Here is a 26,185-nt window from a genome sequence, read left to right as displayed (position 1 = left end):
TATTTAGATATGTTACCAATATATGTAACTCCGTACGAATTGCAGAAGGAGTCATTACTGGGCACATTGCGGGTGTTGTATAGAGCACTTCTGGCTAACATCAAAGATTGAAACAATACTAATTTCATGCACGTTTATCATACTTTGACTTAGGAATGTGGTCCATTCCCATCATGGTATTAGAAACCCAAACGATTTGGAGAAATTAAAACAAAGAGCTTAATAATTAGATTAGCGTTTCCAAGCTGCTTTGGAAAACATGCCACTGAATGTAGTGGGTCTTACCCAATTAACTAAAAAAGTCATTCAATTCATTAAATCTACAGCCAATTCTTAGTTTAATTAGAGGAGCAAAGTGTACTGAGTGTGAAGCTTATGACTTTAGAGCACAGATAAGCTAAGGTGTCTGCAGTCCCAGTAACAATACTATGACAAGACTTATAAGAGGATTAAAATAGCTAAGGACTGTTCTTCCCATCTGGAGCATCAGCTGTCTGCTTAAGCAGTTAAGTTCTTCTGGGGTGGAAAGTAAAATACTATGCAAATGCTTTGGACTGTACCATGAAGAATCCTCTTTTATCACCCCTGCAGAGAATTTGCACATGAATAAAGTAAAGGTACAGGTATAACTTAAAGGGAGAAAAACCCAGTATACAACTTTCTTTCTTTCTACCCCAACAATACAGCAGCTTCCAACTGCTGGATGAAACTAGTACTGCTGTCCATAGAAATGAAATGTCAGTTTTCCAAAGAGAAACTTTAAACAATGCCAACCACTTATCTACAGTGACTATTTTCTGTGCTCAGCAAATATCGTCAGATCCTCCGTGTGATGAGAAAGGGGATTTACTCTCCTCAGCACCTACTCAGTATTACTATCTACAACTCTTTCCGGCTCATTATAAAGGGCTATCATCTCCCAAAACCTGGGTTTTGGGGATTGGAAAAAAAGAAGTTATGTACTCAACATAACGTTCCATGTTTGTAGTCCATCTCGCCCTTCATTCTTACATATGGGTTCGGAGCCGATCCTCGGCTCCGACTCGGCCGATTACAAAGCTCGAAATCTCTCAGTTGGGTCATAGCAAGGTAGGTATCCCATAATGCACTAGTAAGAATCCCCAGATCTTGTTTGCTGCTGTCTATAAAAGTGATAGAAAAAATTTCCACAAGGAACAACAAAGATGAAAGGTCTCCACCCTACAGAAGAGAAATACTATCTTGTCTCTAGATCCTCCAAGAATACATGGATGGGGTAGGTGGGAGAAGAATGAAGGGCGAGATGGACTACAAACATGGAATGTTATGGTAAGTACATAACATCTTTATGTTCTGTAGTCCTATCTCGCCTTCATTCTTACATATGGGACAGTATCCTTAGCACCTTTTTCTCGGGTGGCTCACTGGAATATACTCCTAAGAACCGTGGAACCAAAGGGCTCTACCTCTTGAGGGCAAATCCAATTTGTAATGAGTAATAAAGGTATCAGGGGTAGCCCAAGTTGCTGCTGCACAAATACTGTCAATTGTGGCTCTGGCTTGAAAGGCAGCAGATGTGGATAAGGATCTCGTAGAATGAGCCTTAATTTTAAACGGGAGTTCCTTTCCTTTGGAAGAGTAAATAAACAAGATACAGTTTGAAATCCATTTTGATAGAGTTATCTTAGAGACTGGCATACTTTTCTTGTCTCAGAAAAAGATACAAACAATTGGTCTGATTTTCTAAGTTCCTTGGTTCTATGTAGATAGAACCTTAACTGTCTGTGAACATCAAGTTGATGAAATTTATATTCTGCACTGTTTAAATGATTAGGAAAAAATACTGGCAGTTCGATAGTTTGATTCAAATTGGACTGAGAGCAAACCTTGGGGATGAAGGACAGATTTGTACGAAGGGAAACTCTATCTCTATGAAAAATCAAGTAAGGAGGTTTGACTGACAGTGCTTGCAACTCTGACACTCTTCTGGCAGATGTAACAGCTACTAGAAAAATGGTCTTCCAAGAAAGGGACTTCAGTTCACAAGAATGTGCTGGTTCAAAAGGCGGGGAAGTAAGTTTGGACAGAATGAAATTTAGATCCCAAGGAGATACAGGCTCCTGAAAGGGAGGTCTTGGCAAGGTAGTGCCTTTAAGGAAAGTTTTACACAATCTGTGAGCCATAAGATTAGGCTCATGTTGTCCCAAATGAAAACTGGAGATCGCTGCCAGTTGAACTTTGATTGTAGCAGCAGCTGATCCCTGATGAAAACGTTTGGTTAGGAATTCTAACACCAAGGGAATGGAGGCTGTTTATGGATCTATGTTTTTCTCTTTTCCCAGATAGAAAATCTTTTCCATTTGCTAGCGTATAATTTCCTCGTGGAAGGCTTGTGGGAAGACGTGAGGATATAGGTAACTGCAGGTGAAAAATCATGAAGCATGACTAGGGATGGAAATGGAGCAGCCACGCTGTCAAGTTGAGGGTATGGAGGCAGGGGTGGAGGGTGCCTGACGTGTGTCAAGAGGTCTGGAACTGGGTCCAGAGTCCATGGATCATCTAAAAGGTGAGGCCCGAGAAAGGGGAACCAAATCTGATGAGGCCAGTAAGGAGTGATAAGAATCATTCTGCTTCCCAAGGTCTTTGCTTTCTGGATCACCTTTGATATCAGCGGAAAGGGAGAGAATGCATAAAGAAGTCCCGGAGGCCAATTGTGAACAAGTGCATCTCTCTGTGTCTCCCCCAGAGGGGTGGGATAAGGGAGAAGTAGCTGCTGCATTTGGCATTGATTGGACTGGCAAACAGATCACAGCAAGGCTGCCCCCATTTGCAGAAAATCTGTTCCGCAACTTTCTGATTCAGAGACCACTTGTGAGGCATCAGGATTGCACTGCTCAGACTGTCGGCTATCACACTCGTTGTCCCCGGGATATGTGTTGCCACTAGAAAGCATTGGGAAGATATCGCCCACTGCCAAACACGAAGAGCCTCTCGACGTAGGGGGTAGGATCTGGTTCCTCCTTGTTTGTTTAAATATGATAACATTGACATATTGTTTAACTGGATTGCTTTCGTCCCTAAAGGAAGAAAGTCGTGAAGTGCTTGCAATGCTAGTAGCACTGCTCTCATCTCTAGGACATTGATATGCAAGTGAGCCTCATGATCTTGCCATGTGCCTTGGACAGTCCTGCCTAGATAATACCCCCCCCCCCACCCTATCTGGGAGGCATCCGTGGTCACAGCAGCAACAGGCTGGCGAGGAAGGAAAGGTGTTCCTGTCATTAGTTGATCAGGCTGAATCCAGCAATGAAGGTCCTTTTTGCAAGATTCTGTTATCAGAATAGGATGAGACAGAGGCAGTAGTTGAAGAGATCACTGGGAAAAGAATAGCCATTGAAGGATTTGCATATGTAGTCTGGCTAGTGGAACTAGAGTTATGGTAGAAGCCATGGTCCCTATAAGTTTCAGCACTGTCTTGGCTTTGACTCTTTGTTGAGGAAGTAGACTGTATATCTGTTTATTTATTTATTATTTATTTATTTATTTGCAGTTGGTTTACCAGGATAGTCCATTGGGCCAAATGAACCCATTTTCAATGGAGTCCTGGGGAGAAAAGCTCCAAATAAGGTTACAGTAGGATTTACATCCATATTACAATAATTACAAGAATTTTACAAATATAGTATACAATATGTGGTAGACAGAGTACTGTTCATATTACAGTTAGAGCAAACACTTTTAGGTAGAACAACTGGTGGTAAACATTTTTGATGATACAGTCTAGAGAAGGTAAGCATTTCAATTTAGAAAGTAAGAAACAATTTCAACAGAGCAGACAATGTAGTGAACAAAAATTTTTTTTTTTTTAGGAGGAAAGTGGAAAGTGTCAAGTCAGTATGGATCATGAAGGATGTGAGCATGAGCATTCCCACTGGGAAAGTAGGTGAGAGTGAAGAGATTTTTTGAATGTAAGGTGGTTGAAAGTGGTGCGAATGGCAGGAGGTAGGGAGTTCCAGAGTCGTGCAAAGCTAAAGTTTAGGAGATTTTTACCAGGGGGACGCTTTGGCTTATACAATTCGATTAGATTTTGGTTGTTAGATCTAAGTACCCTGCTGGGACGGTGAAATTTAAATGCAGAAGAAAGAGATGGACAGAGGTCAGGTTTGAAAATGAGCTTATGAGCAAGAGTAAGTTGAGAATAGATAAGTTGGTTAGGAAGTTCAAGCCATTTTAATTTATGGAGTGAAGGGCAATGGTGGGTAGAAGATTTATGGCTGGTAGCGAATTTAGCAATTTTATTGTAACAGGAGGAAAGTTTTGTTTTAAGGGAAGATTGGATGTTGGTTAGGAGTGGGGCTCCGTAGAGAAGAGAGGGGATGAGGAATGAGGTAGAGAGAGTGATTTTAGTGGAGGGTGTAAGGTAGCGATTGTGTCAGTATAGCATGCCTAGTTTTTTATGTGTTTTTTTTATGTTGAGTTGAATGTGAGAGTTGAATTTAAGGTGACTGTCTATTTGAACACCAAGTAATTTAGCATTGGACACCAATTCCACGGATGTGTTGTTGTGGCTGTTAATTAATAGAGAATTAGTACTGATAGAGATGTGTTTAGAGGGGGTAAATACCATTAGTTTGGTTTTAGAGGCATTAAGAACAAGGTGGTTATCTTTCATCCAGAGTTCAGTGGAAGAGAATGCATCTTGTGTAAGCTTTTGTAGTACTGGGAAGGATGTAGCAGTGCAGATGATAGTTGAATCATCTGCGTATTGGATAACGCTGGAGAATGGAATAGAGTTGTGGAAGTTGTTAATGAATATATTAAATAGCAGAGGACCCAGTATGGAGCCCTGGGGAACTCCAGTTGGGGTATTTAGAAAAGAGGATGTGGCCTTTTTCCATTTTACTGCTTGATGTCTATTCGATAAGTAGCTAGAGAACCAGGACAGTGAGGAAGGAGATAAGTTGAGTTGAGAGAGTTTGGTTAGAAGGAGCTTGTGAGAGATTGTGTCAAAGGCCTTTGAAAGATCAAGTAAGAGGGTAGAGACAATATGACCTGAGTCCCGAGCTTTATTTACAGTGTCTAGGAAGGAGAGGAGGGCTGACATAGTGCTGTGGCCGGGTCTAAAACCATGCTGATTTGGAGTGAGCAGATTATTGCCCAAGAGGTAAGGTAGTAGCTGTAAATGGATACACTTTTCTAGGAGTTTAGAGATGGGGGATAAGATAGCTATGGGGCGGAAGTTTGCAATATTGTTGTTATTGCCACCTTTGTGTAAAGGTATGATGTAAGCCTTTTTCCAGATTTGGGGTACCATGCTTTCTTGGATAGAGCAGTTGATTAGTATACTGATGGGGTAGGCTATGGCTTCAGCAGAAATGCTGAGGAAGTAAGAAGGAATGTTGTCAGGGGCATTGGAGCATGGTTTTAGTTTTTGTAAAAGTTTTTTTATTGTGGATGTTGGAATTGGTTTTAGTGATAGAGGTGTGTGAAGAGGGGGTGACAGAGATGGAGAAGGAGTGGTAGTAGAGATGGAGGAGTGGGGAGGAGGTGCATGAAGAGGGGGTGACAGAGATGGAGAGGGAGTGGTAGTAGAGATGGAGGAATAGGGATGAGTGCTGGTGGGAGAAGTGGAGGATGGAGAGGTATTGGAGAATGAAGATGTTAGTTTGGAGATGGAATCTATGAAAAATGAGTTGAATTGTGTAGCTAAGTCCTTGTCAGAAGCATTGGGGTCAGGAGTGGGGTTGAGTAAGTTGCCAGGATTGATAAGGGTAGATATTCCTTTCCAGAACTTCTGAGGGTTTGTTTTATTATTGTTTTGAAGTTTGGAGAAATAGTTTTGTCGATCAGCAATAATGAGCTTTTTTACTTTATTTCTGAGTGTTTTGAATTCAAGATGGGAGAGGGGAGATTTATTTTTATGGTAAAGTGCCCAGACTTTATCTCTGTGTTTCATAGCTGCTAGAGTAGTTTTGGTTAGCCAAGGGGTAGTTTTTAGTTTTATTCTTTTGGAGCTTAGGGGAGCATGGTGATCTAGGATATTTAAAAAGATCTGTTGTCTGAGATTTTGTATTCTGTCTGCAGAAAGATGAGCCATCATGGTGACTGTGTCTATTTCTGCGCCTATAAAAGTCACATATTCAGAGGGCGACAAGGCAGACTTTTCCCAATTTATCGTAATCCATAGCTGAGTGCAGAGCTGTATGATTGAATCCCTGGCTTGTAGAAGTAGGTGCCTGGTGGTAGCGGTCAGGAGCCAGTCGTCCAGGTATGGAAACACTTGGAATCCAAGACGTCTCAAGTGAGCTGTCACTACCGCCATGCATTTGGTGAACACCCTGGGGGCTGTGGTGAGACCAAAGGGCAGAGCACGAAACTGGTAATGACTGGCTTCCAGCTGGAAGTGTAAATGACTCCTCAATGCTCTGTACATTTTTATGTGGTAGTACGCATCTTGGAGGTCTATGGAGCACATCCAATTGTCTTTCCCTAACAGAGGGAGTTATAGACTGCAGTGTTACCATTCAGAACTTGGACTTCTTTACTGATTAGTTTAATTTGCTGAGGTCCAAAATGGGCCTCCAGTCCCCTGTTCATTTTGGCACTAAAAAGAATCTGGAGTAAGTTCCGAATCCTATCTGGTCTGCGGGGACGGTTTGGATGACTCTCTTTGTAAGCAACTTTTGAACTTCTGTGGTTGCTTGATCCCTGCGATTGGGTGGAACATCTGGGATTTTCTTAGTGGTATGGGGTGGGAGAAAGAAGGGTATGGAGTGTCCTCTGGTGATTATTCTTTGTACTCACTTGCTTGGGTGATGCTGAGCCAGGTTTCTGGATACAAAGATAAGCGACCCCAGACTGGCTCCAGAGAAGCGCAGTTAGGCCCCACTTCAGGAGCACTGATAGAGACATGCACGAAAGGAATCGTGGCCACCCTGGTTTTGCACCCCCCCCGCCTCTAGGGTGACGTCTACCATTAGTTCCTCCTCCTCTGAAGGAGGAATCACCCTGTGCATCCAGAAAAAATCTCTGGGATTTCTTGAACCATATTATTCCCCCCTCTCTGACCCTTGGGGTATGGTCTAGAAGGGACAGAAAAAATGTACTCCCATGGCAGAGAGAGTTTTCCCTTCTGGCTCACACATGATGAGTGTATCTTTTACCTTTGGTCCAAACAAAGAGGAACTGTCAAAGGGAGCATTGGTAAAAGAAGATTTGAAGGGCTCCGCAAAGTTACATAAATGCATCCCGGAGTGTCTCCTAAGGGAAACTCCTGAACCCGCTGCCCTACTCACTCCATCTGCTGCATAGGATATCAGCCTCATGGAGGAGTTAACAATGGAGTTTAAGTTGGACAACTGAGGAGTAACTTTCGCAGGGACTCCTTCAATTGATGTACCTTGGAGACTATCTACTAGCTCCTTTAGGAGATTTCTTTGAAGCCTAGTAAAATGAGTGATGTAACTCAGCGATCTGAGTGTAAATGCCACTGAAGAGAAGATACACTTCCCGTATCTATCGGAGACTCCTTGTTCGGTGGATGGATAGATGAAGTCTCCGCTAGTTCCTTCTTTGTGGCTGTCACCACCACCATGGCATCTACAGGCACACCTTTGGTCAAAAAATCTTTCTCTTTGGGGGCTGAAAGTAATTTGTTGGGCCTTCTGGGGACTGGTTCCACAGCATCAGGAGTTTCCCACACCTTTCAACTAACTAGTTCCAGGAGCTCATCGAAAGTGGAGACACCCAAGAGGATGAAGGTTGGGACCCAAAAGCCTTCAGGTACACTGACTCCTCATCAGAAGGGGTGACAGTGGGCCAACCACCTCTCTGTTTCAGGATCTCTATGATATCTACAAAGGAGATCTTATCAGAGGACAACCTAGGGGACCCTTCTGACTCCTCGAGGTCAGTGTCTGAGGTGATGGACTCATCCGGGGAGTCTACATGCTTCCTCTTGCAAGTTCTCTTCTGAGGGAGCTCCTCAGAAGGGTATTCTGGGGAGGTGTCAGAAGACTGGGGGCCACCCAACTGGTGCTCCTGAGGCCACGGGTCTCTGCTTCCAAGAGAGAGACAGATGGTGCTGAGACAGAGGTCGGTGCTTGAGGGGGAAGAGCATTGGTACCATTGTGCGGAGCTAACGACCTAGACAGCACGCTCATCATCTTGAATGCAGATCTCTCTGGCTCAGAGGACAGTCCCAGTTCCAAGGAAATGGATGTAGCCCTCGGCTCCAAAGCAATCGGCTCCGAAATGGATGTAGGATCCAAGCTCAGCCTAGCTGACACACCGAGAGGTAGACTCTGAACCAAAGAAGTTCTGGTCCAAGTGCCCCTGTCGACGCTGACTGGTGAGCTTTGGCTCCTAGACACCAAGGACTGCACTGAAGGTGTCAGAATGAAACTCTGCTCCGAGACAGACACCAAGAGGTGCTGGAACCAAGGGTTCCACAAGTGGCACAGAAAGCACTGGCTCTGTAGGACCAACATGGCTTGGAGGAAAAACAGCAACAGGAAGAATGGTCTTAAATGGCTCCAGATCTGACCGGGTCAGAGCCAGCAACAATTCTGGTAATGCCGACTTCAAGAGTCTAAGCACTACTCCCTCTACATCCTCTTCAGAAAGGTTCTTGGAGGATCTTGATGATAAGGTAGGTGACCTACATCTCTGCAATATAGGAGATCGTAAAGTTGGGGAGACCGGCAATAACTCTCTGGACCGGCTCCGAGGTAAATTCTCATTGATCGGCTCCAGAAAACTTGGGGCTGACAGTGGAGTGTCGATATCGATAACCTCGACCAGCTCTGAGGGCAGTGGAGCCGAAGATGTAGAAGACTTGTCAAATATCAATACTTTTTGAGGAGGTCCAGATAAAATAGTCTGTGCAAGAGAATGTCTCTTGGCCGACTTGACCTTCTCTTTCTTTGAAGAAGGAGACTTGGAGTGTGAGGATGAAGAGCTAGCTAAATTCTCCTCAAAGAAAGGCTTCTGGAGACCTTTCAGGATTAGTTTGTTCTTCCTTTCTTGGGGAACTCGAGAGCTGAAAGAGTGACAGAAAGAACATGTTTCCTGAAGATGAATGGCAACCAAGACAGTAAACACAGTTACTATGTCCATCAGTTACTGATATTTTGTGAGAGCATTTAAGACACTTTTTAAAACCTGAAGGTTTATGATCCTTAGACTCCTTTGACATGGTTCAGACAAACAGAACATTAGAGAAAGCAGAAGGAGAGGACAAGGTCCTCTAACTTAAATGGGCCTAGACCTGCAAGAATCATTGAACACAAGGAAACACAACCGAGGACTACATCCACTAACTTAAACGGGCCTAGCCCTGCTAAAGATAAACACACAAGATGAGCAAAAACAGAGGAATAGGTCCTCTAACTTAAATGGGCCTAGCCCTGTTGAGGAAACAACACCAGAAAAAAAGGTTAATTGAGTACTAGGTCCTCTAACTTAAACAGACCTAGCTGTAAAACAGGAAAGAAGCCAAGTCAAGAAGAAAGGCTACCACAAATTGTAAATTTAAACAGGCTAATTACTAGTTAATAAGAATAGTAAACAACACAGCACACAAGAATACTATTCTAGTGAAATACAATACTAGAAAAAAGGTCCTAACACAAACAAGGACCTGTGCTAATAGAAATAACTATCTCAAAAAACTAGCACACAGGAAGGGATACCACTCAGAGAACAAAACGGGCCTTGCAACGGCCAACAAGTTCTCAACAATAACTTCAGAAAAATAGCAAAAACACACTACTATTTACTACCTATAATAACTATGACTATGCTATGTAAACTAAGCTAATACTATATGCAAAAATATCAGTAAGAACGATAATAATCATGAAAATATGCAACTTAGCCACGGCCAAGAAAGAAGCACTTCTGAACTCGTAGATGCGGCAAACAAGATCTGGGATTCTTACTAGTGCACTATGGGATACCTGCCTTGCCACGAGCCAACTGATAGACTTCTTGCTTTGTAATCGGCCAAGTTGGAGCCGAGGATCGGCTCCGAACCCATATGTAAGAATGAAGGCGAGATAGGGCTACAGAACATCAGCTGTTCTCACTTCTGAGTTATAAACTGTTGCAGGAATCTTAGACAGATTATATATAACTTGACAAAGATTAAGTAGGTAGAGGTCAAATAGGCAGGTTACACATAGTACTTCAGCATAGGAAGATAACTAGATTTAAAACAACCATATCAAGTTATCCTATTTTGCGACACCAATTCATACTTCAGTGGCTCACCTGATAGCATTTTTTGTGAATTTTTTCACCATGCAACATAAATGGTAAGCTACTTTGCTATGACCTGCAGCCAATTCTTTAGGTTCATACAACTACAAACACACTAGACTGCAGCCAGTGATGGAACCACTGTAAGGGTAAACATACGTGATGCTTTACAGATATACTTTTTATGTCACTTACATCTGTTCCAGCAGCTGCTGAATGGTCAGGTATGCCCACAATCTCTCTGTGTACTCTCCAAAAATGTATGTCTGATTTTTAAGTATTCCTGCCATACCTTGCACACTGGCTGTTGTATTTAACACCAAATCATTTTGTGACTAAAAAAGAAAACAAAATCCATAGTTATAACATTCAGTATTTAGCAATGGATGTAAATGCTTTCCATATAGTAAAAATATGCATTTATAGACTGAGTGATATAGTTCATACTTTTGTAAGCTGGCTGTCAACATATAGTTCAAACTTTCCAATCACATATAAACAAGGCAAATTTTAGTTTCACATTTAAACCATTGCCTAAATCACATTACTCGTTTGCAATGGCTACAGCATGGAAATAAAAATTATGTACTTAACATAGCAATAGATCAGGACTGGTAATCCCACCCTTAACACTCACAGGATTACGACCAGCAAAACATTATCAGTCCAGCTGCTTGAATTTTATCAGGCTATCCAGACCACCCTCTTTTACCAATAACCTTCTATCAAGAAGGACCCTTCTCCAGATCTTTTAAGCCCACGCAAGGCAGGAGCCAAATTACAAAAACAACTAAAGAGGATCCTTATGAAAGCCATCCAGAAAACTGCTAGCCAAGCCCTGCAGGTGCAGACCGGAGGATAGTAGGAGTGAATGATAATAAGCCTGGAACTACCTAGTTAGACCAATCGTTACAGTTAGCAAATAACTTTTCAGTCTGAGATTGTCTGTAATTGTAGTTCCATCTTTATTGACTACAGGAATGTCAGACTGTCTGGAATTGTAGCTCCATCTTTATTAACTACAGGAATGTGAGACTGTCTGAAATTGTAGTTCCATCTTTATTAACTACAGGACCAAGTCCCAAGCTTTCTTCTTGGGTGGATCCTTGTGAAAGAATGCCATGAAAACTAGTGGTGTGAAATAAAAACTCTGAGCCAGAGGTCACACTCAGCTTACAGTGTCCTGCAAAATTATTTAGTGATGCACATGTAAGCTGCTGCACAAATGCTATCCAAAGATTTGTTCTAAAAAGAAAGCTTGATAGACAACCATGGACCTGTAAAGAATGAGTCCTAAGTTCAGTCAGTAAGGCCCCACTATGTTTTCACAGCAAAATGTAATGCAATTTGTAAGCCATTCTGAAAGGGTTAGCTGTAACTTTGAAACCCAAATTCTTGGCTGAATAAAACACAAACAGATGAGAGTCTCTTCTAATTTTTTTTTCTGTTCACACAAAATCTCTGACTTTGGACATTCACACAGCGCAACACATATTCTCCCTTGTTGACATAACTTTGAAATTATACTGGAAGATTAAAAGCATGTCTTAAATTTGCCTCTGTTACAATCTTTGACATAAAGGATGGATTTGTTCTCATGGACATCTTTTAAAGAACACTACATATTGAGGATAAACAAAGGCTCTAGTTCAGAAATTCTCCTGGCACAGATAACTGCTACAATGAAGATGGTCTTCAAAGAAACAAATATGAGATTTGCAGTAGCAACTGTCTTGAATGGGTGCTGTGTTACATCTTCTCACACAAAGATCTTTAATCAGTGGACAAAGAAAAAGGGCACCTTTGAAGAAAGGTCTGCAGATCTTTAAAGATGTTAGAGATAAAGAATTGACTCCTTGATAGAAATTTGAAATACTTGACAAATGGGCTTTAATGGCAGAATATCTCAGACCAGAGTCAATATTTGGGATAAGTATTCCAAAATAAATGGACCTGGAATGGTAAAAGGATCTAAACCCTAGGCCAAAGCTCAAAACCTAAAAAAAAGATTCCACTTGCTTTTATGTGTTTCCCTCATGTTATGTCTCTGAGCAAATGTATTTGGCCACCCTTTCCAGATATGAAGGGTCTAGAGCTATCATTAGGGTTGAAAAAACATTCAGTTAGGCATAATGATTGAAGGTCCAAATGGGAATTGCTGGATGGATGTGATAATCTCTTGGCTGGCTTCAGACAAGCATGCCTGTCCAGAAGGTGAGGCCACAGCAAGAGGGATCACTAAAAAGCTCAGCAAAGAGTGCTCATCCTACAACTAATGACTGTGATGGGATGAGTGGGCATTACCTAGGACATTGCAGTGTTCAAAGTTCCTGTTAAAAAAATGAAACAGAGCTAACAGATTGTCTCTGGACATCTATAAACTGTCCATTGTGGGGGATACCAAGAGCTAGTCATGCAGACATGGAAAGACTATGGTGCCCTGCATTATGAGATGAGCTGCAATTATTGCCATGCATCTGAAGAACACTTGGGGGCTGAGTAAGATCAAATGGAATGGAATGGGCTGAAACTGAAAAAGACTGGTTCCTACGCAGACACCCTTTGATATTTTGATGTGAAGGTAACAGCCCTGGAGGTCCAAACTGAACAGCCTTTCTCCTTTTAGCATACATGCAAGGACTGACTGCACTACAACCATGCAAAAGTGCTCCTTTGGAACAAACTGGTTTACGTTAGGTGACTCAAATAAAAAAAACAGGCCTGAGATATTTCTTTTTCTTGGGTAGCAGAAAATATCATGGAATAAAATCCTAACCCTTGCTGGTCTGGTGGGATCTCTTGGATTACTCTCTTTTGCAACAGGCTTAGGGCTTCTTTTCTTATTGCAGTCTTCTGATGTGGTGAGACTATATGGAACAGGAATCTTGTTTGGTCTCTTTGGTACAGGAGACATCATGCTGCAGTTCTTTCACATGAGCTCTACAACCAGTTGAGCTATCTTGTCAGGTGGGGGGACTACCCAAGCAGAAGACATGGGCAAATGGAAACCCTCCTTCATATAAATTCATATTCACAATGGATGTCAGGGGCCATTCTGCCTTAGCTCTAATCATCACTAGCACTTCCTCAAATTTGGGGTCATCCACCAGGGATGAAGAAGAATTCTCTTTGTCCTTTATATCCAGGACAGGAAACTCTGGAGGTGATCCTCTTGCACTTGACTTTACTGTGCACTCATAAGGATGGTGCTAAACCTGAGGAAGAAGCAGTGTGGCTGGATATGCAAATTATAACTGAATCAGATCATCAGTTGAAGGTACCTGAGTTGTGTGTGAGGGAGTGAAGGATGGTTGACAATGCATGCACTTATGATCCTGAACAGGAAGAGTGGTTGAAAGCCATGCCTGAGGGGGCCTCATGTTGGATAGCTTGCATCATCAAAGCTGCCATCGACAAGTTCTGCTGAAGTGGTGGGCCCTGCATCAAAGGGTCAAAGGCCAAGCCAGCCTCAACCCTAAAGCCAGCCACAACCCTAATGGTACAGGCTCCAACAAGCCGTAAAGTCAGTGACGAGGCTCTACATGTTGATTATCTGAAGGATGACCAGGGGAAAGGAAAGGGTGGCTCCACTGGGATCAGGAGTGACCTCAACCCCTAATGCTTGGCCCCCAGTGCCAATGTTGAAGGGACCCCTGGAATCAAGGAGCTTGAAATTAGCAAGCTTGCCACCTAGAACACAGTTGAAGTGATTGAGGCTGAATGATGTGACCCGAAAATCAAGTTTGACCTCAAAAGATCCTCCGACATCAACCTAAACATTGAGAGGTTAACCACTGGTCATCTCAGGGCTGGGGCTTGGAAAAGACCTGGTGAGGAAATATCAAGCACAGATGTAACAAAATTAGAAGAGATGGAGCTTGACTTACCCATATGTTAAGGGAAGGAAACCTGAGACCACATGTGTTAAATGAAAAGAAAAGCCTATCACAGTTTGAAATATTCCAACTCAACTAAGCCTCACTGCTTAGACCTGAACAAAGTGGTGGAGGATAATGGGGTATTAAGTTCAGGCTCTGTGGCAAAGACACTGTGCTAGTGGGAGATGGTCTGGAAGGTAAATTCTCTGTAGATATAGGAAACCCTGCCCTGCTGGAGGTATAGAAATCCCCCAATTTAGGCATCTTGGGGTGCAGAGAAGCAGATTGACCTGATTGTCTTGCCAAAGGTATTTTGGAGATCTGGGTGGGAATATAGCAGTAGAGGGAGGATCCTTAATTGGATGAGAATCAGAGGTGAATTTCATGTATTCAAGCTTCGGTCACCTCCTATCTTCCAAAGTAGAAGGTTTATAGAAAACGCAGATGATGCACTTGGAAAATAAGCCGTCTCTAGATATTTTAAACACTCAAAATGCCTGTTTTGCAAGGGAATCTGGGCACAACATTTGATTTTCTTAAACTATAACTCTTTTCAGATAAAAAACGCCATCAAAGTACCACAGAAAAATATGTTCTGGGTAAACAAATGGCAATGAAATTGCTACAAAGCACAACATCTTAGATCTAAATTAATTCCATAACTCAGAAACACCAGGAAAGAAGCCGAACTACCTGTAATATTAACAGATTACTATTTATTCTTTTTTATTTATCCTTTTGTTGACTGGGTTAGTACCACTAGGCTAGTAGTCTCTTTTCTGGGGAGAGCTGAGGTTGTATTGATACCACTACAGAAAATTTGCCCAAAGAATGAAGGAACTTCCCCTACTCTTGGTAATCGGGGGAAGGATTTGTGTGTTATACATACTGACTTCCTGTTTCCTAATGAAGTGAAGGTTGATGAAAATGTAGCTGAAATGGTAGAATCTCTACCAAAAGTTTCTTTGATGCTGTGGGTGCATAAAAAACAGTGATATTGGAAGAAAAGGAGGTTGTAGATGTAACAGAGATGGATTCAGAGGAAAACATTCAGAGGAGATTGTTTGAAGGAGAGACCATTACCTCTGAGAAATGCAAAATTACAACCCTCCAATCAGGAGGGTTGCAGGATGATTATTTGGAAGAAATTGTAAACCAAAGTGAACCAGAAAGTGGAGCAGCAATTTCATGGAGTAACATCATGGAGAAAAATTGAAGAAGAAAAATGAGAAGAATAGACTGTGCCAGAAAAAGTTCAAGACACAAAAACCTACGCACAAATTGTGGGAGAAAGAGCAATGAAGAAAGAGAAATAAAAGAAACAAAAAATAAGTATACAATACATGTGTGCTGTAAAAAAGAAGAAAGTTTGGACAGGTATAAGGTTTGGGACTCTGTCATAGCACTTCTGGGTGTCAAAGCAAAAGAGGTAAGAGCATTCATTTTATTTAATAAACAGACTTTTTGTGACTTGATATTTGAGACTGGGTAAGCCATGGAAAATTTTCTGGGTGCATATGAACAAAAGAAAAATATTTATCCATGGTCAGAATATGTCATGCAAGCTTTTTACAGACAAAATAAAAAAAAAGAATAACGATCCAGTTTAGAATTGAATTTGATGCAAAAGAACTGAAAGAACATTTGTTAACTATATGTATACTACTATGAGAAGTAATGGACACTACAAAAGTATATAATGAAAGAGGACTATGGACTGGGGATGGAAATGTGGAGTAATACTGAAAATGGAAAATTATAATGTTATGCACGTACCTAGTAATATTAATGTTCATGGTAATAGGGGATTTGTGAAATACAGGGGTCAACCAAAACATTTTTATTTTTGTGGAAAAAATGATCATTTAATCAATGAATGTGATAAAAAAAGATATTATTTATGTGGCAAAACAGGCCATGATGCAAAAAAAATGTGATTTAAAGTGCAAAAATGTGGCAATACTGGTCATTCGTGGCCAGAATATGAAATGAATGTGCAAGAAAATGAAAATGAAGTTCTACAGGATAAAGCAATAGCAGAATGTGTTATACAAGAAAATGTACAAAAAGATATAACCGATAAAGAGGTTATACATGAAGTTAAAGAAAATAACAAGGAAAAAGAAACAGAGGAGACAAGTAAGGAAGAAGCAGACTGGTGCACAGTAAAAAATAAGAATTAAATATGGAAAAGAGTTAAAGAAAGGAAAAGAAAATTCAAAAGCATAATGCTTAGAGGCAATAAGAAAGGAAAGGGATAAATATTTTATTATACTAACTGCTTTTAAAAGCTGAAAATAGTAGCTTTAAATGTGAACAGTATGAAAAATCTTAAAAGTGAATAAGTATATTACAATGGTGTGCTGCAGTAGATGCACATATTATTGTTTTAGAAGATATCAGATTATTAACAGAGGAAGAAAGGACACAAACTGAAAAACTTTGGAATGGTGTGATAGTTTGGAACACAGGGAAAGAAACATGCTCAGGCATTTGTATATTATGTCAAAAAAGCATTTAAATACTAGATGTAACCATAGTGGAACTAGGCCGAACTACGGTAATAGAAGTGAGATGGAAAAAATATGTGTATAGAATTATAGCTTTATATGTATATGTAACAAAAAAGAGAGAGAAATGATGTTTAAAAATATTCTTGAATATGTTTGTGTAAATATGGACATTATATGGTGGGTGATTTTAACTGTAATTTAAGGAAAAATAAGGGCAACTGCATTGTCAAAATAGCTAAAGAAATTATGAGAAGTGGAAAGTTAAGTGTATGGGAGGATAATCACTGGACCTATAAAAGGAGTGAAATTAAGACAGAAATTGATTATTTTTTAATATCTGATAGTTTAAAAGTTATAAAAAAAGAATTAAGTATGCTGGATTTTAAGATCATGTGGCAATATGGGTTAAAGTACAGGAAAATGAAGACTATATAAGAATAGGAAAAGGAATAAAGAGAATTAATTAAAATAAATTAGATTTAGAAGGGAAAAAAAGAACTTGTGGAATTATGGAAAAATCACATGACTATGAGGGAGTTTTATGAGAAGTGGACTGCTTGGTGGCTTGATTTAAAAAAATATATAAAAAAAGTATTTTTAGAATGTATAAGGAAGAAAAGAAAAAGAAAAATATAAGATATTACTTCAAGAAACATTTAGAGACTTATTAGAGAAGAAAAAAATCCTTTCATGAAAAAGAAAGAAATATATAAAATGAATCCAATTAAAATTAACTTGTTATATAAGAAAAAATATTGTTTATAAGGAAAGAAAGAAAGAAGTAGTACCATATTTGAGTAAAATAATAAAAGAAGGAAAAATAATAAGAGAATTAAAAAATACGGAAGGTAAGCAAATAAGACAACAAGAAGGAATATACGAAATAATTAAAGAATATGTATTGGAATTATTTTTTAAGAGAGAAGAAAGCACAGAAAAAATGTATAAAGGTAAAAAATTAAATAAGTATGATAATGAGTATTTAGAACAAAAATAACCATAAAAGAACTGAATGAAATTCTAAAAGATATTAACATGAATTCTGCAACAGGATTAGACAGAATTGAATATGGTATGTATAAAGAAATGAAAGAGTGGCAAAAAAAAAAGAAGATATGTCTTCCCATAAGGTTACATCTGTATTGTTGAGCCTCGTTCAGTCATTACATATGGGTATCGGTTCTGACCTCGGAATCATGCCGGCCATCTTCCAAGCTCGCATCAGCTACAAACTCTCGAGCTAAAACTCTTACCCAGAATTCCCCTCTCCCTGTTACCTCAGACTGAGTTTGCAAGTCAAAAGAAGGTAGAGGCTACCTCTGGTCAAATGACCTAAAAGAACCAGATGGTGAGATCCACTAGAAGCCACAGGAGGGGGAAGGAGGGAGGGTCATAATGACTGAACGAGGATCAACAATACAGATGGAACATTATGGTAAGACATAACTTCTTTATCTGATATTGTTAATTCTCGTTCATTCCTTACATGTGGGACAGAGTCCCCAGCTACCTCTATTCCTGGGAGGCTCTTATGGAAGGACATTACTGAGCACCATAGAACCAAAAGATGCTCTTCTACATGAGGCCAAATCCAATTTGTAATGATTGATGAAGTTATGAGGTGTAGCCCAGGTTGCAGCTGCACAGATTTCCTGTAAAGAAGCTCTGGCATGGAAGGCAGCAGAAGTTGCCACCAACCTTGTGGAATGAGCCTTGATGGTAGTCGGCAAAGGAATATTATTTTGTGTATAAATGAAGGTCACAAGGTCTTTCAACCATCTAGCCAATGTGACCTTAGCAACAGCACATCCTAATCTAGGTCCAGAATAGGCCATAAATAACGGGTCTGATTTACAAGAGGCCTTAGTGTTATTCAAGTAGAAGCAGATTTGCCTGTGAATATCTAAGGTATGTAAGCAATATTCTCCTCTGTTTGAATGCTTGGGGAAGAAAACTGGCAATTCAATGGTTTGATTAATGGACATTTCAGAGATCACTTTTGGCAGAAAGGAAGGATTAGTTCTCAGACACTCTATCTCTATGAAATATCAAGTATGGACTCTTGATGCATAAGGCTTGAAGCTCAGAGATACGTCTGGCAGAAGTAATGGCGACCAAAAACAAGATTTTCCATGGCAAATATTTGAGGTTGCATGAAGAAGCTGGTTCGAAAGGTGGCAGTGTCAGAGCTTGTAGAACTAAAGACAGGTCCCATGGTTGAACAGGTTCTCTGAAAGGGGGCTTCAGATGATTCACACCTTTTATGAAGGTCTTGCATAATTTGTGTGACATAAGAGAGGAGTCTTGGACACCCTCATGGAAATTAGATATTGCAGCCAAATGAACTCTAATAGTAGAGGCCGATAGACCCGATTGGAATAGATCAGATAGATACTCTAGTACTATCAACACTGGTGCTGAAAAAGGATGTACTTGCTTTTCTTTCAGCCAACAGGTAAATCTTTTCCACTTGCTTAGATAAGTAATTCTAGTGGAAGACTTATGAGATGCAATAAGAATGTTCCGTACTGGTAAAGAAAGATCATTCTGCCTGGCAATCAAGGGAATTGGAGGAGCCAAGCTGTGAGCTTCAGGCTGTCCAAATTGGGATTAATCAGATTTTGTGGATGGGAGATCAACCCCGGGGTTGGATGGAGGATCCATGGTTGACCTAGCAGGTGAGGCCAAAGGAAGGGGAACCAAATCTGACAAGGCCAATATGGTGCTAGGAGGATCACCTTGCTCTTCAACTGATGGGCTTTCTTCAGAAAATGGGGAATGAGGGGAAGATGTGGAAAAGCGTAAAGAAGACCCAAGGGCCAATCATGGACTAGAGCATCACTGGGTGACTGTCCCAGAGGGGGAATCAGGGTGAAGTAGTTGCTGCATTTGTAGTTGGTCAGGGATGCAAAGAGGTCACAGCAAGGATGGCCCCAGTGGTGGAAGATCTCCGCTGCTATCAAGGGATTCAGGGACCACTCATAAGGTTGTAGAATGCACCTGCTGAGTCTGTCTGCTATCACATTGGAACTCCAGGGAATGTGCATTGCTAGAAGAAAATGGGTGGTAGCTATCACCCATTGCCATATCCTCATGGCCTCTCGACAAAAGGGGGTAAGATTTGGTTCCGCCCTGTTTGTTGATGTACCAGACCACTGCCATGTTGTCTGATTGTATTGCAATAGTCCCAGATGGCAGGAGGGGATGGAATGCTTTCAACGCCAGAAGCACCGCCCTCAGCTCCAGAACATTTATATGCAGTTGGGCCTCCAATTTGGACCGAGTGCCTTGGACTATTTGACCCTGACATAGCCCCCCCCACCCCATCAGGGAGGCGTCCGTGGTCACTGTAGCTTTGGGCTGCTGAGGGGGGAAGGGGTGAGACCATTGTGATGGGTTGTGGGTCATCCACCAATTTAAATCCTCTTTGCACCTGTGAGTTACTCGAATCTTGGCTGAAAGAGGATGCTGAAAAGGATACCATTGGGTGAGCAGTAGCCATTGTAGAAGCCTCATGTGAAACCTGGCCAGGGGGACAATGGTGATGGAGGCTGCCATGGAACCCAACAGCTGTAGAACAGAGTGAGCTGTGGATTTCTCCCTTGAAAGGATTGTGATCAGTTGTTCCTTTATCCTTAGAAGTCTGTGCTCTGGAATGGCTGCTCTGCAATTCTTTGTATCCAATATGACCCCTATGAATTCTGTGGACTGAGATGGGGTGAGATTGGATTTTTGCCAGTTTATGGTTATGCCTAGCCTTTCTGAAATGTGGAGAGAGTATGCCAGGGCTTCTTCCAACAGATGTCTGGTGGGGGCGGAGATGAGCCAGTCATCTAGGTATGGAAACACCTGGAATCCTTGTAGTTGCAAGTGAGCTGTGATGACTGCCATGCACTTTGTGAACACTCTGGGGGCTGTAGAGAGTTCAAAGGGCAGTACTCTGAACTGGTAGTGACTGGCTCCTGCACAGAAGCACAGAAATCTTCTTGATGGGCTGTCCACTTTTATGTGGTAGTACACATCTTGAAGATCTATCGAGCACATCCAATCATCTTTTTCCAAAAGCAGGAGGATAGACTGTATTGTGACCAACTGGAATTTTTGTACTCTTACAAACTTGTTCAATGCACCGAGATCCAAAATTGGTCTCCAGTCCCCGGTTTTCTTTGGCACCAAAAATAGTCTTGAGTAAAATCCGGATCCTATCTGGTCTGGAGGGACTATTTGGATGACTCTTTTTCTTAGCAGCTTTGTTATCTCTAGTGCTGCTTCTTCTCTTTGACTGGGTGGAACGTTGAGTAAGTTTGTTGGGGTGGCAGGACAAAGATCGAAGGGGATATGGTAACTTCTGGTTATTATCCTTTGTACCCAAGAGTCAGTGGTGATGGCTAGCCAGGCAGAAGGGTACATGGAGAAATGACCCCCAACCACCTCCAGAGGAAAGGAGTTGGGCCGCTCTTTAGCAGTGCTGATAGGATTGACCACGAAAAGAGTCCCTGGAACCCTGGTTATGCGGACCCCCTCTGCCACAAAAAGGGCATCTTCCCTGTGAGTTTCCCTCCCTGCCTCTAGGGGAGAACTTGGCCTGTGTGTCACAGAAAGGACCCTGAGATTTTTTGTACCATATCCTCCCACTCTTCTGGTTTCTGGAGAAAGCACATTGAGGGGAAGAATAGCGGACACCAACGGCAGAAACGGATTTACAATCCTGTTCATATCTGGCCAGTGTGCTTTTAACTTTGGGTCCAAACAATGAAGAGGCTTCAATGGGAGCATTGAGAAAGGAAGCCTTGACGGGTTCCGTGAAATTGCATAAGCGCATCCAGGTGTGCCGTCTCAAAACAACGCCTGAACTCACCACTCTAGCTGCTCCTTCTGATGCATGAGATATCAGGCGCATGGAGGAGTTTGATATCGATTCAATGGTAGCCAGCTGAGAGGCCACTTTGTCATAGACGTCATCAGAAATGGCTCCAGCCAAACTTTCAGAGAGCTCAGATACTAAATCCCATTGAAGCCTGGTGAAGTGTGCCATATAATTCAGGGACCTGATTGCAAAGGTCACTTATTTAAAAGTACGTTTCCCTATTCTGTCCAGAGCCCGTGACTCTTTGTTGGGTGGATGGACAGTCTGGCTTTCTTCTTCCACCAGGTCCTTCTTGGTTGTGGCCACCACCACCACAGCATCTACAGGAAGACCTTTGGACCAATGGGGGTCAGTAGCAGGAAGGGACAAAATTTTATCTGACCTCCATGGAATGGCCTCAATGGTGTCAAGAGCCTTCCACGCATGCAGCACCATGAGCTGGATCAGTTCGTTGGCAGGTAGAGTAACCCAGGAGGTAGGGGGCCGGGTACGAAAGGCCTGCAGGAACACAGACAGTTCAGAGGTCAGGTTAGAGGTCTGCCAGTCACCTCTCTGTTTAAGGATTTTGATGATATCACCAAAGGGTACCACAGAGGGTGAGCGAGGGGATCCTTTCCCATCATCAAAGTCTGTGTCTTCAGTAAGGTACTCCTCTGTGGAGTCCATGTGCTTCATCTTGCATGAGCTTTTGTGATGAACTTCCTCAGAGGGAGAAGCTGGGGAAGACAACGCAAAAGGGGTTTCCAGTGGGAGTACATCCTGAGGCCCTTGCGCCCGGTGTCTGCTAGGAGCGACTTGTGTAAATAGCGGTCCAGAGGAGGGTGGGGAGATGGACAGCACAGTATCGCCAGCAGACACCAAAGCCTTCTCCATTAGTTGGAAGGCCAGTCCACCTGAAGAGGGGTGAGTGTCCTAGATAGGGGTCACCTCTCCCCTAAGTGGCTCATCCTGCCGACTCGGAGTCCCTAGATGGCTGTGAAACACCAAATTACATATGCCACAGCTGAGATCCTGAATCATAGTGAAACTCTCCTGCCATGAAGGCAACTGCGTTTCCTTAGTGAGGTCAATAAAGGGAACCATAGAGGGGGAAAACTGTGCTATATCAAGGGGCTTCAAAGGCAATAAAGGAGGAGAATAAGTAGGGGTCTTTGACAAAGGGTGATCACCTCCCAAGAAAGGATAGGTCCTGGGGGATGTGATACCTCTGGCCAAAAGCACTTGATCCACAAGATGCAACACGTCGTGTTCAGAGAGGCGTCTAGTGGATTTCACAGACACGGCTGAGGGGGAGTCAGGTCTATCCACAGATGGGACGTTCGTTGCCCACATCACCAGTCTGCACTGAAAACAACGGTGCCATAAGAGACTGTACAACAGGTGTCTGCACCGAGGAAATCATCGATGCCGAAGTCATGGTCTGCACCAACAGTAAGGTCAGTGCCAAAATTGTTGTCGGTGCTGAGGCTGAGACCAAAAAAATCGGTGTCAGTAACTGAGTTGTCAGTTTTGGGTAAGGTATCGGATCCAATGTGGTTACAGTCTGCACCGACAGGATAGTCGGTGCTGGTAGTGAAGTCTGAACCGAGGAGCCCCTCGGTACCGATATGATAAAGGGCACGCTAGTTGGTGCCAAAGTCACAGATGGTGCCGATGGCCTCGGTGCCAAGGGTCTAGGCATCAAAAGCACTGGAGCCGAAAGAGTCAGATCCAAAGTAGAAAGCTTAGCCTTCTTGGGTCTCAGTTGATGGGAGTCCCCAGCCGGGGATGAAGGAAGAGAAGGAAGAGATTTGGCCTTTGAAAGATCATCAATCCTTTTCTTATGGGATCTTGGAGAAGTTGAAGCCTCCGACCCAGAAATAGCCTCTGAAAAAGGAGATTTGAGTAGCCCCTTCAGTAACAATTTATTTTTCCTCTCAATCAACGTCCTGTTAGAGAAGTTCTTACAAATTCCACAGGGCAGATCAACTGATAAATGAGGCACACCCTAACAATAGACACACAGAGAATGTGCATCTGAAGTAGGTAATTTATGTCCACAATTTGAACATCTCTTAAATCCTGGACTACCTTTTTTATCCATGATAGAAAAGAATGAAATCAGAAAGAATACCAGCAATGGTACAAGAAATACCCAAAGGTAATGAAGAAAAATGGTCTACCAATGATGGTAGAGAAGAAAATACCTTGCGGTAAAAAGATTGAAACATTTTTAAGAAGAGATAGTCATTAAATGCAATAAGGTAAGAGAAAACAATTTAGAAACCTTTTTGAGAGAAAAAGTTGTTTTAGACTAGACTGACAATAAATATTGTACTTAGCTCAAGAGCAGTAGCTTGACACGACCGAATGGCGATGCGGCAAATGAAATCTGAGGTAACAGGGAGAGGGGAATTCTGGGTAAGAGTTTTAGCTCGAGAGTTTGTAGTTGAGGCGAGCTTGGAAGATGGCCAGCTCGATTCCGAGGTCGGAACCGATACTCATACGTAAGGCATGAACGAGGATTAACAATATCAGATTAATTTTTATAGAAGTTATGAATGAATGGTTAGAATCTAGAATTAAAGAGAAAGAGTTATGTACAAGAGTTATACTATTTATATTTGAAAAAGGAAATAAAGAGGAGATAAAAAATTGGAGGCCTATAACACTAAATAATACAGATTATAAAAGTTTTATGAAAATAATAAGGTTAACAGAAAAAAATGAATAGAATATTTTACCAAAATATATTTGGAAGAAAAGGAAAAGGAAGTCAAGAATTATTATCAATAATAAGAGAAATAACTGATGATGTCATAAATAAAAATGTAGAAGCAAAAGTTATGATAGGGGATACAAGTAAAGCTTATGATAATATTCAATATAAATCATTATGGGGAATTTTGCAGGCATATAATGTAAGCAAATAATATCACAAGCAATAATATCTGTTTGCGAAAGGAACTATGTGATACTAAATGTAAACAGCTGGATTGGGAACGGAATACAAATAGAATGTGGAATAAAGCAGGGCTGCCCAGCTAGTAGTATAATTTTCTCATTAGTTATGAATGTAACAGTGAAGGAAATTAATAAAATGTCAAGTAGTAGTGGATAGAAAATGATGAAGGAAGTACAACAGCCAATGTATAATTATGTGGATATTGTATTATTTCTTAAAAACAAAGTATGGATGGAAAAGTAAATGAAAAATTAAGCATAAATTAAAAAAAAATGGTTTAAGTATAAATAAGGAGAAAAAAAAGGATTTGGTTTTAAAGGTATGATAGGAGGTGTTGAGTTCAATGAAAAATATATAAATATATTAGGAATAACTTTTGGAAGGAATGAATACAGGCAACAACAATGGGATAATGTACTCAAAGAAGTAAAGGATATGACTAATTTTTGGAAATCATATAACTTTTCATACAGAAAAAAGCACACTTGTTAAACACATGGTAACAGGAAAAATTGCTTATATTGCTAACATTATATGATTCCTATTAAGTATGAAAAGGAATTCATCATCATCTTCTTTCGGCTGTTCCCGTTAGGGGTCGCCACAGCGGATCGTCTGTTTCCATTTCTTCCTGTCCTCTGCATACAAGTATGAAAAGGAATTAATGATGATTATATTATCTTTTATATGGGGCTCTAGACTGAATCAAATCAAAAGAGGGATTCTGTATATGAAAGAAGAGCAAGGAGGTTTGGGTTTAATAAGCCCAGTAGTACATGCATAATCTTTAATTTTATATAAGATATTAAAAGGAATTATGAAGGAAATTAAAAACTTGATACAAATGATACTATATTATAAATACAAAGAACCGTGGGAAAGAATGGAAGTTAAAAAATGAAGTAAAAGCATTGTGAATGAAGAAATGAAAGAGTACCAAAACAAAATAGTGTTATGGAAAATAAAAAAGAATATATGTGAGAAAAATAGAAAGGAATGGTACTTAAGTATTATGAAAGCATTTTATTGTATTAATCCATGGAAAGATTTAGAAATAGATAAGAAAAAAGCCATAATGATGAGATATAATAACCATAAAAAGATTAAAGAATGTAATGATTTTTTTATAGATTGCCTATTAGAAAATTGCCGGTTAAGGCAAATATGCCATACAAAAAAAACAAGATAGAATATATAATAAATGTGGAGAATTTGAGAGTACTCACCATGTGTTTTTGAAATGTGAAAGAGTTAATAATTTGTGGAAAGAAAAGTGTAAAGACAATGGGGTGAAAAGTTTGTTAAAATTTGAACAAATAAATATGGACATAATAGAATTTGATTATTATGGTGCACATAAACAGGAAGAAGTGAAGAAAATGGACAGAGTAATATTTTATACTTCATGAACTATATGGATCGAGAGACTAAATGAAATTAAATACAATGGAAAATGGACTTTGACAGATTTTGGAAAAAAATGTTTTGGTTGTGGATAAAAGAGTGGGGAGGTGCTTAAACTGAAGTTTATAATGTATGGAGATTTGTAAATAGATGTAACTAATGTAAATATGTAAATAATATGTAATGTATATATCAATAAAAAATCTAACTCTTTGCAGCTAATAGATGGGGACAGAGGGCTCAAGAGTTTGGAGGTGGAAAGTGAGAATTTGAAGAAAAATGTGTTTGATTGTAAACTTTAGAATGTAAACAAAGATTACTGTGATGTTACAAATGAGCA

The 26,185-nt window shown here is 40.8% G+C and overlaps 1 protein-coding gene across 1 annotated transcript in view; it reads right to left on the bottom strand.

Moving 5' to 3' along the window:
• The window catches only part of LOC122806145 (inter-alpha-trypsin inhibitor heavy chain H3-like), a 1,222,311-nt gene that overhangs the window by 395,781 nt on the left and 800,345 nt on the right, over positions 1 to 26,185 (bottom strand). The window contains exon 12 of the mRNA XM_044076382.1: positions 10,435 to 10,574. Within this exon, the coding sequence (XP_043932317.1) occupies positions 10,435 to 10,574 (140 nt within the window). The remainder of the gene's footprint in view (positions 1 to 10,434; positions 10,575 to 26,185) is intronic.

Source organism: Protopterus annectens, chromosome 7.part0 (genome assembly GCF_019279795.1).
Source record: "Protopterus annectens isolate FY-2018-M chromosome 7.part0, PAN1.0, whole genome shotgun sequence".
NCBI lineage: Eukaryota > Metazoa > Chordata > Ceratodontiformes > Protopteridae > Protopterus > Protopterus annectens.
This window is presented reverse-complemented; position numbering and strand designations above follow the sequence as displayed.